The 14214-nt window shown below is 43.4% G+C and overlaps 1 protein-coding gene across 3 annotated transcripts in view; it reads right to left on the reverse strand.

Moving 5' to 3' along the window:
* LOC113011888 (signal-induced proliferation-associated 1-like protein 1) overlaps positions 1 to 14214 on the reverse strand; it is a 37548-nt gene that overhangs the window by 15771 nt on the left and 7563 nt on the right. For all 3 annotated transcript variants that reach the window (XM_026151717.2, XM_026151716.2, XM_080293609.1), the window contains exons 2-5: positions 3503 to 5196; positions 3248 to 3378; positions 1955 to 2143; positions 1618 to 1792 (exon numbers count right to left, since the gene is read on the reverse strand). In XM_026151717.2, the coding sequence (XP_026007502.1) occupies positions 1618 to 1792; positions 1955 to 2143; positions 3248 to 3378; positions 3503 to 4994 (1987 nt within the window). In that variant the 5' untranslated portion in view covers positions 4995 to 5196. The remainder of the gene's footprint in view (positions 1 to 1617; positions 1793 to 1954; positions 2144 to 3247; positions 3379 to 3502; positions 5197 to 14214) is intronic.

The following is a 14214-nucleotide window of genomic DNA, read 5'->3' on the forward strand; positions in this document are numbered from 1 at the left end:
CTGTAGCACAAACAGCTACACAATAGTCAGCTGTGGATCAATGTCAGCCTGTCAAAGCTAATGTTAATAAAGAGAACAATTAATTGTTTTACTCATGCATCCTGTAAGGGAAGCTCGTTACATTTTTCCCTGCCATTGCACAACAAAGGTCTAGAATTACTAAGCAGGGAAAAATAGGCCGAGACCACAATCGCAAAAAAAATAATAAACAAATATGGGAGCAGAGAGTTCAATGTGCAAATGTATGGAAGTTTAATTCATTTCCAGTGTTACAGCTGACCTGTCAGATTAATGTAAATAATAATTATTTACTATCACATTCTGATTAATCGAATGCTAACGTATTTATTGAAAATGTGCGCATCTATCTCATTTTTTTAAAATTTGCTGTGTGAGGCTGCAGATCTTTATTAAAGTCACGTACAGCACAGCCACCTGTGGGCAACAGACAAAATCTGAATTGTGGCAAAATACAAAATTATATTGAGTGAAACCTGAGCGTCATTATTACAGCACACTTCTCACATCTGTCTGAGTCACAATGGTAGTTTCATTTTGACATATAACATGTTATTTAATTGATCTGATAATAAAGAGAAGGTAGATTTGTGGCGTTTAAACACAGCTCTGCGTACACGTGCTGCTGGTTAAAGACCTGGAAACAGAGGATTCGAACCTGTCTGTATCAAATGTGTAAAAAAAAAAGATTACTATATGCTCTAAGTCCACTTCTGCTCTGTTACATTAAAATAACAGTATAGGAAACCAGCAGTATGTGTTTAGGCTGAGAACTCAGTGAAGAGGGCAGAGGCCAAGCTTTAGCAATGCTAACCCCCACAGCTTTGAGCAATCCACCCATGGCAATTACATGTTAATTCTGATAACATCTCCCAATAAAATTCCAAATAAATCAACTCTCCTAGGAACAACTATCACAGCCATATCAGGCACAAAATAAGACATGCTTTTGTTTCAGCATTAAATAATGGCGCAATTTGCAGGAAATCACATGTATGATTCATTTAAATACACTCCTCCCCAAATTACGAGGTCTGAAAGAGGATTGTGTGTGATAAGCTCAGCTAAAATAACTCTGCCCATGCCTTTCAGTCAGAAACATCTTACGGCGTCTCTTTAGCAAATCCCAAAACAATTTTATTTGAAAGCCAAAAGTTTCGTACTATTGTAAACCAACAATAAATGTAGGGTAAATGATCTAGGGCCTCATTCATTCACCTAACGAATCTGTTTAGTCATGCCAGGCAACATAAAAGTCCTGATATAGTCACAACACATCAGGTGTCATTTTATTGTCTAGTGCCAGCACTAATAGACTGTTGTAGCGGGCATGTTGGTCAGAAGGAACAGAAAGTGAGATAAAAGCGGAGAAGATAAAGGCAAGATAAAGGGCCAAAGTTCAAAAACTATAAAGTGTAATATGAAGAAGGGGAAATCCAAGTCACCATTCACATCATGTCTTACTTTCACTACCAAAACGAAAGATATCTACACTCTTATATGCAATCAGTTTCAGTGATCAGCGGGTTTAAAGATGTGTCACAACTTAGTACTATTTACTGTGTGTGTCATCTATAAGTATGCTGGGGGAACTGTTACTTTTTGTGTCCAGCTGGGCTCTGTACTTGGTGAAGCCCCTGAGGCGAACCTTCTCCCCCAGCAGCTGGAGGAACTCTTCCAGGGCGGGACCGGCTACTTCGTTGTTGTACATTTCCTCCTCTGTGCTCTGCCCTGCTCGGCAGTACATCACTCCCACTTTTACCTGAAAACTCAGCTGGGAACAAGCAAAGACACAAACATGACAGTCAATTTATTTCTTTAATCTACTTCAGCAGTGAGCAGGTTGAATAAAAGAATTCCTATTCAGTTATTATAAACACACGTTGCAACACTTTAAACTTTCGATCCTTTGGAAAATTGTTTATTTTCCGCCTACCCCTTGTTCATCCAGTTTCATCAGCTGCTCAGTGACTTTGGGTGTGTTGAGAGCCAGTCTGAGGCAGGAGAGATCCAGCTCAGGCAGAAGATACTCCAGTACATCTTTAATGGGCAGACCTCGGCTGGTGCCATGCTTAGAGGTGGAAGGCACTGCATCTTCTAGTATAGAACCTCGAAGAGTTATCAGCTGGAAACGCAGAGATGAAGAACAGGAGATTACAGTGAGGAGCGCGAGAACCAAAGGAATGCACCTCAGGAATTTTTAATGCGCTTTGAACTCTTGGAGATGAAACACAGTGATAACAAAACATGCCTGCCCTGACACATGGAAGGAAACACAGGCTGCTGTGGTTCTTAAAGTCATAGCTGCCTCTTATTCAACCATTAAGAAGTTATGTGAAAACACAGAACAATCACAAAGTGCAACCGAGGAAGAAGAGGAGGTGGAAGGGCTTGTCTAAGCGCTCTGTGTACACAAAGTGTGCATTGTGCCGGGCTCTGGGACTGAGCTCAATCACTTGGCTATCATGAGCAGCTGGAACGGATGGAGACTTTCTCTCTCCTGCAAGCTTGAGGCTGTGCTGGGCTTGTTTTTACAATAGACCTGTGTTCCCCATGTCTAGAAGGTATGGTGGGGGTGTGCTTAGGTAATTCAGGCTAAAGTGTGGGGGTTTAATCACATGCACCTGTCCTGCCTCAGTCCACAACAAACAGCCCCAGGCAGATGCCTTTATCCACTGTCTGGGAATGCATGTCCATATAATCCCATAACGCAAAATTCAAAATCCAATATCCCAAGCCAAACACAGAAGACAGGGGAGCTAACACAACTACTAAATATGACAGTCTATTTTTACTGAAACAAAGACGTAAAGTTCTCCGCACAGCGGTTTTAGGTTGCTGACAGGCCTTGGAGGCTGGAGGATGAGCGCACTTCCTGAAGTTTCTTCACACATTGCTGATATTGTGAGACAGCTGAATAGCCCAGGGGTTGGTTGCATAACCAAAAAAAAAAAAAAAAACCAACCAAGGACTGAGACTTATTTTACCTTGAGCTGGTCTTCCTAATATGGGATGCATAGAGTTGTTGCAATAAACACACCTTCTATATGGTTATATAAGGTCTGTGGTGCATGTATGACACCCTAAATCCAAAGAAGCTTGCTTCACAGACAAGCAAAGTAATTTGTTTCCCAAACTGGTGAAATGCTGTGGGCATATTTTTCCACAGTAGACAGGAATAGCACGAAGTTACGCTGAGGTTCCATGCAGGACGGACACTATATCTGACCTCGCTGGTCCTGAAGATGACACGATAGTTATACTGCTGGCCATGCTCCTTGTCCTCCTCCAGCTTCTCTCTGCGCATGCTCACTGCTACTGGACCCAATGCCTCATCTAGCCCAAAGTAGTTCCAGTGATCTGAGGTAGAAGTAGTAGTACAATTAAAAACTGATCATGTATATTCAACAGCACTACTTCTTTAAACAATAAATCCATCTATATGCTATGACAGCTGTAATGAAAGCAGGTGAATGCATCTCACCCCTCAGGTAGAAGAACTTCCGATAGTAGTAAGCTCCCAGGTCCACGTGCTCCACAATGTATTGTTTGCCCTTGTCGCCGAGTGTGCTCGGGCCCTCCTTTGGTCCCTCAAGAACTGCTACTCCAGCATTGGTTAAGTGTGTGCTCACAGATGTTTCGTACAAGTTATTTTCCCCACTCAGGGTCCCTGAGCCACAGTTTCCAGCTCCGCCACCCACAAGCCCATGATATCCTGGCCCGTTAGCCCCCAGCTTGCGCCTCGCAATGCCATCGGCACCGATCTCATTGCGGAAGCAAGGGCAGCTTAGCAACATTTCGTTGCTTTGTTCATCTCCAGCATCCAGGCTGGGACTGTCCCTGGAATTGAGATCTTCCTGGCTTCCACTAGGAGAGCTATAAGGCAGGCTGTGGGTGGATGACAGAGTAGAGGTAGCAGAGGCCACGGCAGCGGCAGACGCTCCCGTGGTGGTGTTTTTCCTCTTGCCTGCAGTCTGCCGCAACTGAATAATTTCATTGAGGTCAAAAAGCATGCTCTGAACATCGTAGTGAGCGAACCCTTTCTGACACACCCAGGGCTTGAGAGGAGGGCCCGTGTCATCCGTTCGGCTGTCCTCCACATCAGACCCCGCTCTGGGGGAGTCGGACTCACCTCGCACGTTCCTAAGTTTACGGAATATAGACTCGCCTCCTGTTTCAGACTTTGTGCGTCTCTTTGGGGGCTTATCTCTGTCCTTCGCCTTAGGAGGATGACCGTCTGTGACATCCTCCTGAAGATCAAGAATCCCTTGCTTGGATGCAATATTTAGCATGTCCTCCAGTTTCTCTGGAGCAGGGCTACGTTGATCAACTTTGTCGCCTTGATAGCCCTTAAGCATTTCAAAGAAGCTGTCTCCAGCTACTCCATGTTGATCTATCGAGGAGGTGCTGCCATATTCACGGTGAAGAGGGGACAATTTGGCTCCCGATGATGGACCCCACTCCTCCCCACTGTCTCCACTGCCTTCCATCTCACCAACAGTCATGTCACTATTGCTGCGCTGGCGGATGCGTCTCTGCCGTGGGTTTCTATGTGCAGGACCTCTATAGTCTCCTGGAGCGAGGTAACGGGTGTCAGGGCTGTAATTGTTAGCCTGGGACTGGGCTCGATTCTTTAAAGTGTTGTGGATGTTACGCAGCATTGTTGAGTCCTGAGGGCTCATTATAGAGCCTAACTTTATGTGACTTTTTCCAGCTGAGGGCACAGCAGAGTTCTCAGGCTCCGTAGATGAATGCCACAGAGGCATCATAACGTCTTTCCTTGGGGGCCAGTCGGCCACACGAGCCCGTACACCCATTTTAGGCACTCCTGTGCTCACAGTGGCGTGGATGTTGTCAGTGCGGCTTGAAACAGGAACCCCATTGGCCATACGCAGGTGGCGGGTGTAAAACTCATCACTGGCGGGGACCGAACCCCCAACGGTACGCTCCATGGGTGGGTGCTTCAGGCTGGTCATTACATAAGTGCCAAAGGGAAAAGGCACTCAGCAGGTGAGCATGGCTGCCTCTGGGATGGGACACTGCTCTCTGACCTCATGAGCCATTTGATTGTCTGGATTAAGAGGCAAATTCACCTCATCAGCGCTCAAGACGGCTTTATGCCTCCTTACATGTGTCGAGACTGCCACACGGCATTTTCCACACTCCAAACACCCGCTCCTGGAAACAAAAGAGAAATCAGTAAGTGCATAGAGTAATATTCTAAAGAGCCATAAATGAATACGCATGATGAGTCACAAGGCTTTTTCCTGTCATAAATAAGACTGGAAATAAAGGAAAACAAGCAGTGTAGCAGATATTATTTAGAGCATTCTTTATATTTATTAATTAACACCACCTCTGCAGTACATTTTATATTAGTGTAAAATATCTACTCTCACGAATAGAGGGCATCTTTTCTTCCAACCTTTCCCCAAAAACCAAAAACAAAACACACAAGGACAGAAATATGCAAATGCTTATTTTCTATAAAAAGCAGTATATATGTGGGATGCACGGACCTGCCTGGAGAACAGAATGTGAATTCTTTTTTCTTTTTAAAAACCGGTGAAAATTCAACGGCACGTTCAATTTCAGATAAGGGAGCCTACTTTTCAAACCAATTTCAGCATAACCATTGTGGGGAAACACAGAAAGTCTGCCAAATTATAAAAAGAGGTTAACAGTGAGTGCATTTTTTTTTTTCCTTGAAAGTCGAAGCCATTTCCTTAATAAGATCATTTATGTAGATGGAACATGAGTGAGAGAACAATCTAAATATCTTCAGCTGGCAGACTTCTAGCTCACCCCTTCTCTGACATCTCCTCGAATGCCCCTTTAAATAGCCAAACATTAGTGATTTGTATTGCTTAGTCGCACTTGTCAGGATCAAATATGCCAAGCTGCACATCAAAAAGCAAAGTGGCCCTTTGAAAGTCATCTGAAAAGTGGGTGATGATCCTCTGCCTGACAAATCAGGCCAATTTGGCAGTGAGACACTGAGGGAGATTAAGGCTTTACTTTCACTTGGCCCTGACTGGCTGTGGCTGTGATCACATTAGCCACCAGCAACGAGAGCACTGTGACGGTCCTATAGCACAGCCACCTTCACACTGCATCAAAACATCAGGAGCAGCTCAAAATCATGCAGTCCTTAGCAGAAAGAAGGCCCTCACCTTTGTCTAAACCATACAGAATTAAGGAAATGGAAGCATTTCATTATAGGCAACAAACTACAATGTATGTGAAAGTGGTGCACAGTATCACGTGACCGGCAACGTTGCCACAGTGGCACAGTTAAGTGAGAGATGGGCCAAATATTCCCTAGATGCTTTCCTCATATGTTTGATATATCAACATCGATTTATAAGTCATGCAAAGAGTGTAAGCACAAAATCTCAAAGCTCTGCAGATGATTCAGTTTTCAGAAAGCCTTGGGCAAATCAGCCAGAGTCAGCCTAGCTTCAGTACACAGAAGAGTGCTTTCTGACAACAAATCTTTAAGCCTGTGCATATTATGCAGCAGAGTGGGATTCTGCAGGCCCAATATTGTGCAAAAAACATGCAGCATTAAATCATGCAGTAGCAATTAAAGTCATAAATCCTGCTTGCAAAATGTAGCATGCGGAGGCTAATGTGCTTACAGGCTTTTGCACTGTTTTTGCACAAACAAACTGTGAGCTGAAACAAACATGAAGACTTTCAAATCAAACCCAGTATATCATTTTAATGGGTAGAGCTTACAAGCAAAAATGGCCTCGGATCACATCATTCGACCTTCATGTATCTTTTGAAATCTTCAGCGAGAGCATAATCAAGTAGGATGACAGGCAGTATCTCCAATATGATCTTCAGTCTGTCACACAAGGAGGGTTTCCTGCTTAGCTGAATGGACATCAATTGTTTGGGGCATGGCAGTAGATTATGTGCCTGAAGCAAATTAATAAACACTCATTATTTATTTAAAAAAACTAATTCATGTCCTACTAAATCTCTCTTTCTCTCACGTTTATAGGAGTGAAAATAGTCAGGGAATGCAAGTTAAACCATGCGTCTAGTCCCAGAGCCTCATTCCCTTATGCCGCCGAGCGTCCACAGGGACAGAGAGATGAATTGAACTAACACACGACACACGTGCGCACACACATGTCCCAGAAAACAGGCCTCTAATCTCCTCGCTGACAGTTACGCAGACAGACGGCTGACTTCATGGTCCTGTCAGATTAAAAGAATAGCTATAGCACTGAGACTTAGAGTCTTGTGTTGGCTGAGAGCGGGGAAAACTTTATAAGAAACAAAGATAAAACCTAACGATTCACAGGATAATGCCGTCTTGTTCTAAACCATCCTATCAGTCTTTTTCTATTTAAAAAAAAAAGAAAGAAGATTTTTCCACATCTCAGTGGGACGTGTCTAGACAGCTTCTGCATGCTGACCAAATTTGGTTAACTTCCTGTAATTGGGGCTCTAACCTCTGAGTGTAGACCATGTGACCCTACCTAGAGATGAGAAAAAGAGCAATAAAGAGGTGATGATTTTATGACATACCTCTCATGATCTACAATTTGTTGATTGTGTGCTTCTGGGGATGAGACAGAGTAATGAGTTTCTTGGAAGCCTCAGTGTGTGTAATTCAGCTCATACAGTGGGGCCTTCCAGACACCCATGAAATCAAAGGTGGAAGACAGACAGCAGTCAGTCAGCAGGAACGGTGAATCGTGCAGTGAATCACAAGCAAGGGTATGAGAATGTCCTGAGTCATCATCATTAAGGCACAGCTTGGCTTACTAGACTTATATTTAAAAAAAGACTCTGTCTCCTGAAGGGGAGTCCCATTTGCTGATGTTGATGAGAGAAAGGACAACATGCTGCAGTTGAAAGAGTCTTCCCCCTCGGGTCTCCCAACAGAGAGGGAATGAAGTTTCCCAGTACAACAGGCAAGTGTATCCAAAGCCGAGACAAAAGAGCCGAAGGATTGCCCTACAAGCTTGTAATTACTGCGTGCTTGAATGAGGCTAAGGGGCTGTTTGCCTGACACCATTGGCTTTCAAACAGGCACCCTACCATTTAGTCCATCGGCTCTCTCTGTGTACTAATCTTTCCCCGCTCTAAGGGTTGACAGGGCTGTTGGGCAACAGACACAAAGGTCCCTCTGTCCAAGCTTGGTCAAAAACTGGGGCCTCATTCCAGCACAGTGAAGTCTTTGAAAATTGCCTGGCACGGGAACCTCACTATAGCTGTGTGTATGCGGCCGCCAGGAAAAACCAGATGAATTAAATGCAAAGCGGAACTGGAGAGATAGAGATGGAGCAAATATCAAACCAGGATTTGGAAAGAAGGGAAACAGACTTATTTTTCTAAAAAAAAAAAAAAAAGTAAAAGGCAAAAGAATAATGTCAAAAAAAGGGGGAAAAATTATCTGTATGAGATTCATAACAGGACCGATTAGCTGTTCTGTAATCCACTCACTCACAGCTGCAACACATATTAACTAGCAGATAACTGAGGGTTAGGGAGAAAAAGGGAAAGCTATCATGTCTGGGAAAGATGAATACACTATAAAAGGAGCCAAAAAGAAAAAAAAGACAGAATACATGGGGAAGCAAAAACTCATCTACAACTGGCCACTATGTCATGCACCAGTCAGAAAGAGACTGATGTAATAATAGTCAAGCCAGACTCCTACACAGCATTTCTTTTCGTGTAGGGCGTGTAAGTGAGTGAGGGGTGAACTGAGGTAGCCGCTGAACTTCCAGATGCACAGGACGTAGCAGAGCAACTTCACTAGTTCCTTCTCTCTGTTTGACTCTCCCTGTCTTTCTCTCTGCCCTTCCCCACCTCTCCCTGCTGCCTCCTCCTGTTCACAGATCTGGCTGAGAACCAGGCACGAACCTGCCCGTCCATCTGATTGAGCAAACCTGAGAACCTGACACCTTCAGGGGAAAACAAGGCAGGCATGCTGGCAGACAAACAACACCAGCATCATCCAACTGCGAGCAAAGATCCTGGAATTCCACCAATTTCAGTGGAGGAAGTGATGAACATCTGTGTGCATGGAGGGGAAGAAGTCGGGCATGTTTAGGCAATGCTGTCTGCCCAAGAGTTATAAAACACCTTTTTAAAAAAAAGAAAGAAAAAAAGCTTGTCTTCTATTCTTGCAGTTACCTTAGACTGAAAGCTTTGGTCTAGGTTGTACCGCTCTGGGTGAAGTGGAGTGCCACACTGAGAACTGGGCCGATGTGTAGTTGGAGGACTTGAAAACCCAGTGGCAGTGTATCGACATTCATCACATCCATTGTCCTGTAGTGCGCCGTTGTGCTAACGCTCCTCTGCCTTAACGCTGGGCCCCCCTCGCTATCACTGCAGCACAGTTCAGTGAGTAATGGGCAGCGCTAACCGCTGGCAAAGTGAATTTCACTCACGGCCGTACACGAGACGACAGTTCTGGAGGAGAGCCAGAACACATTCATTGCCATTATCTCCAGCAGGGCGTCCTCGTTCCTTCCTCTCCTCTTATACAGAAAGCACTTCAGCAGGGTTTCACGTGGGAGACACAGCAGAATAAACAGACACTTGAAACACTTTACATAGTTTATAGTTAGCAACAGTAAACCCATTCCTATATCCAATTATCTGGGTGGGCCCCAAGTTCTGACAATGAAAGCCTTTGTCCAACTCCTACAGTGACACTTTTTAAAAAAACAAAAAACCCAAAGCTAATTGCACAGCTAAGTGCTTAGGTGGTCTACTTATCTAGACTAAAGAAGAATTACTACCGCTTCTGTTTAACACCTGATGATAATCTGTCAAAGAAAATTGTCTTAAATAGGTTTATAGTTGATTTGAATTATGCTATGCTATAACATTATGTACAGTCATTTAATTTATGAAGACAATGGTTTAGAGCCTCATATTTGGCTGAGACAGTTTAGATATAATCCCATCATCTTTTACAGATTGTGGCTTAGAAAGAGCAGTGGAGAAGAAGCAGTGTGCTGCTGCCTGAAGAGGAATGTAAAAAATTCTAATGAGGTGGCCGCCTAGCTGCTGAACTGCAGCAGTTTGGAGCTGGGTTTTAAAAGTGGAAGTCTGCTCAAGGCTGTACTTTCCCTCTCCTTGCCCTTCCTCCCTGCCTGCCTACAACCCTAGGACTCCATTAGAGACAGGGAGCTACTGATGCACATAGACAGGTACATGCAGAGACAAAGACCCGAGCACACACACACGTGCACACACATTCATGCACAGCAAAACCTAGAAAATAAGACAGCAACATCTACACAACAACAGAGATTGTTCTCATAAGCACAATCCCTGGGAACTGATGACTGATGGATACCCGTTTCTGAAGCTAAACCACTTGTTGTTTAATCATAAACAGCACTTTTGTGTCTCGCACTGGTCCGCTGAGATGTTATTTCTGGAAAACCTGTCTCAAACCAAAAATATCTTTTCTTTGAAATTTCATGTTTGACATGCAAATTATGGTCTCTTTATGATCTCCGTGCAGAAACTACTCAGACTGCCCAGAATAAAAAGATCGCCCTATGCACAATTCAACTTTCCAAAGATACCTCTTAACAAAAATAAACAATAAAATGTAAAATGTCTGTGAAAATAAAGAGGCTGGCCAAATAGAATCTTTTTTAAATGCTTCTGTTGTCACTGGAAATCTTTATTGCCATTTCTTCTCAAACTGTACACTGCAGACACTGTTCCCAGGTGGAAGCTGGTGAGGGATTTTATTCTTGTTGCCTAGCGATGTGAGGATGTTGCAATGAGCATGTAATTTACACGGATGCTCTGACTAGCCTGCTGTTCATTTCCTGGTGAATAACCTGTTCTCTCACTACAGATCTGTGTTGCTTGTGGACTTTTACGGAGGTGTATGCTGAATTAATAAAATTATTTTATCCAAGTATAAGCGTTTAAGACTGGCCAGCACCGCAGTCTTGGATAAGCACCGAAAATCATGGTCAAATAATTAATTCAGCAAAGTAGTGAACAACTTTGTACATCCATTTCTGTGAACAATTTCTTCTTCTTTTTCAACACAGCATCAAGGGTTAACAATTTTTCTACCTCAGTACCAAGAGGCATCTTTGGAGTCTCCATTTCTGGGCACAGTTTACGTGCATTCACTTTCTCAGTTTCGCCATCGGAAACATGAACGCTTTGGAAAAACCTTGGCTCTAAAACAAAGAGATTCTCTGTGTGTGGCACCGGCACTATGTGGATATAGTGCCATGAAGATAACTGCAGGAAACCTTGGTACAACTGGTGGCATGTTGCCAGCAGCTGATGATGAAGACCAAAGAGCACTGTCACCTGACTCTCACCTGGTGGTACTCATTAAGCACAGTCAAACTGGCACTATCATTTGAGCTGTTTTTCCTGAGTAGCCACCAAACACAAGTTGGCCCACAGTAAGCGTGTCCACAGCAGTTCTGCCCTTTGGGGCCCTTATATGGCTTTTCTACGGGTAAGCCCACAGAAAACCCATATGGTACCCTTATAGGTTGGTTGCCATGTCCCATAGGAATTTTGCTTTTTGGGGCACCTTAGAGGGAAATCTGTGAGCATCCCACAGTGACTTTGCCCACAGAAAACCCATACGAGGTACATGTAGGGTTGCCCACATGGGGCCCATAGCAGTTTTGCCCTTTTGAGTCTCCATGAGGGTTGGCTCATGCAGGTCAATAGGCCATTCTTAATAAATGAAAAAGGGAGAAAAAAGACTGAGGTATACCAAATTACAAAAGAACTGGACTGAAAATCAATGATAACAGGTCTTATGAAGTGATAAATCCACGACATGTTTAGTTCAAACTGGTGTCAAGAAGTAAAGAGATCAAGAGCGGTTAAACCTCTCTTGACAGAGGTTCTGTCATGGTTTGGGGCCGTACTTCAACCAGTGCTGTTGGTGATTTTTCCAAAATTGATAGAGTTATGAACACAAAAAAAGTATAATCAGAAGTTGATCCTCCATGCAATAGGATGGATTGGTAATTGCTTCCTTTTTCAGCACGGCAATGATTCCAAACACGCTGTCATCCCTGGATAGAAAAACATACAACAGACCACCCTCAGTCATGGACAGGCCTCCCCAGAGCCTGGAGATAAAATTGAGGTTACTGTACTCTAAAAATCCTAGAAATGTGGTTTCGAGCCAGATGCTTACTCTGAATAACACTTTTAGGAATCTTGGAGTCATTTTTGATGTCATTCAATACGCATTTTGAACAAATATGTAGGACTGCTTTTTTCCATTTGTGCAATATCTCCAAAATTAGAAATATCCTGTCTCAGAGTGACGCTGAAAAACTAGTTCATGTATTTATTACTTCCAGGCTGGACGACTGTAATTCATTATTATCTGGATGTCCTAAAAACTCCCTGTAAAGCCTTCAGTTGATCAAAACATGATGCAGCAAGAGTCCTGACAGGGACTAGACAGAGAGAGCAGATTTCTCCTATATTGGCTTCTCTACATTGGCTTCCTGGTAAATGCAGAATTGAATTTTAAATCCTGCTCCTCACATACAAGGTCTTGAATAATCAGGCCCCATCTTATCTTATAGTACCTTATTACCCCATTAGAGGTCTTCACTCTCAGACTGCAGGCTTACTTGTGGTTCCCTGAATATTTAAAAGTAGAATGGGAGGCAGAGCCTTCAACTTCCAGGCCCCTCTTCTGTGGAATCACTCTACTCTTAAGATTAGGCTTAAAACTTCCCTTTTTGATAAAGCATATAGTTATGGCTGGATCAGGTGACCCTGAATCCTCTCTTAGTTCTGCTGCAATACGTCCAGGCTGCTGGGGGATTCCCACGATGCAGTGTTTCTTCTTCAGCCACCGTTTTCACTCACCATGTGTTTATACACTTCTCTGCATTTACTTGCTTGTTATTATTAATCTCTGGTTCTCTTCCACAGCATGTCTTTTGTCCTGTCTTCATCCACTGACCCCCAACCGGTTGCGACAGATGGCCACCTATCCCTGAACCTGGTTCTGCTGGAGATTTCTTCCTGTTAAAAAGGAGTTTTTTCTTCCCACTGCCTCCAAAGAGCGTGCTCATATGATTGTTGGGGGTTTTCTCTGTCTTCTTTACTGTATATCACTGTAGGGTCTTTACCTTAGGATAAAAAGCACCTTGAGGCAACTGTTGTTGTGATGAGGTGCAATATAAATACATATTTTCATATTATTGAACCCAAACTTTTATTTATAGCTATATCTATATAAGGCAGACATAGATGTCTATATAGAGCTAGCATCTATCTGTACATAATGAGTACTTTGGACACAGTCTGAACATCAGAAAAGTCAGCCTGCTGAAAGTCATACCAACTCTAATGTAAGACCTTTTAAAAAAGGAAGGAAAAGAAAAAACAGCTTGAGAAATGTAATTTGTCTGCCCTGCACCACACAGGAAATCTATTTAGAACCATTTCTAAAACAGTCTACCTCTCATCAACTATTCTGTCATTTCCTGCAGGTGAACAATATCTGCAATTTATATGGGAAAGTTTCCCTGCAACGTCCTGAGAGAGAAAGCTTCAGTATTCTCGACCAACTCATCTTTCAGCTTCTGCTTTTACAGACAACGACCAAAAGAAAATGAAAGGCAGTTCCTGTTGTTGTTCTAATGCATTTGAATTTAACCACAGTTTTACTTCTATTATTAAAGAAAACCTCAACTTTCCACACTGAACTGAAAAAAGAAACTGACCTGAGCAACGGGGCCAACAATGCAAAGAGAGCATTTCCCAGCAGCGGGCCTTGTTAAACACGGCTGTGACGACTGGGAGGTGTTTCTAGGGCTAGTCTGTTTACTTTATTCACCCTACAAAAGGTAAATTCCCTCTCTTAATATCTGAAGAGCAGTGAACCTATTTGTTACCAAACAAATACTCCCAGCTCAGCATGGGTCTGGCACACTCCACTCTATGTGCTCAAGTATATGTGCTGGGATGAAGCAGTTTCATCAATTGAGGATTAAAATAGAAGGATGGGAGGGCAAAGCTGCGGTATAATTAACAGTGTTGATGCAAGGAGGAGGGTTGAGAGAAGAATCTGTGGGCTTGCTGTCTATAATTGAGCCCCTTCACATGCTAAAAGACGGGGGATGGGACTCAGCCAGGGGTCCCAGCAAACACTTCCAAGCCTGCTATTACTTCATTCTTGGATCACAGGCA

This window comes from Astatotilapia calliptera, chromosome 19 (assembly GCF_964374335.1).
Source record: "Astatotilapia calliptera chromosome 19, fAstCal68.1, whole genome shotgun sequence".
Lineage (NCBI taxonomy): Eukaryota > Metazoa > Chordata > Actinopteri > Cichliformes > Cichlidae > Astatotilapia > Astatotilapia calliptera.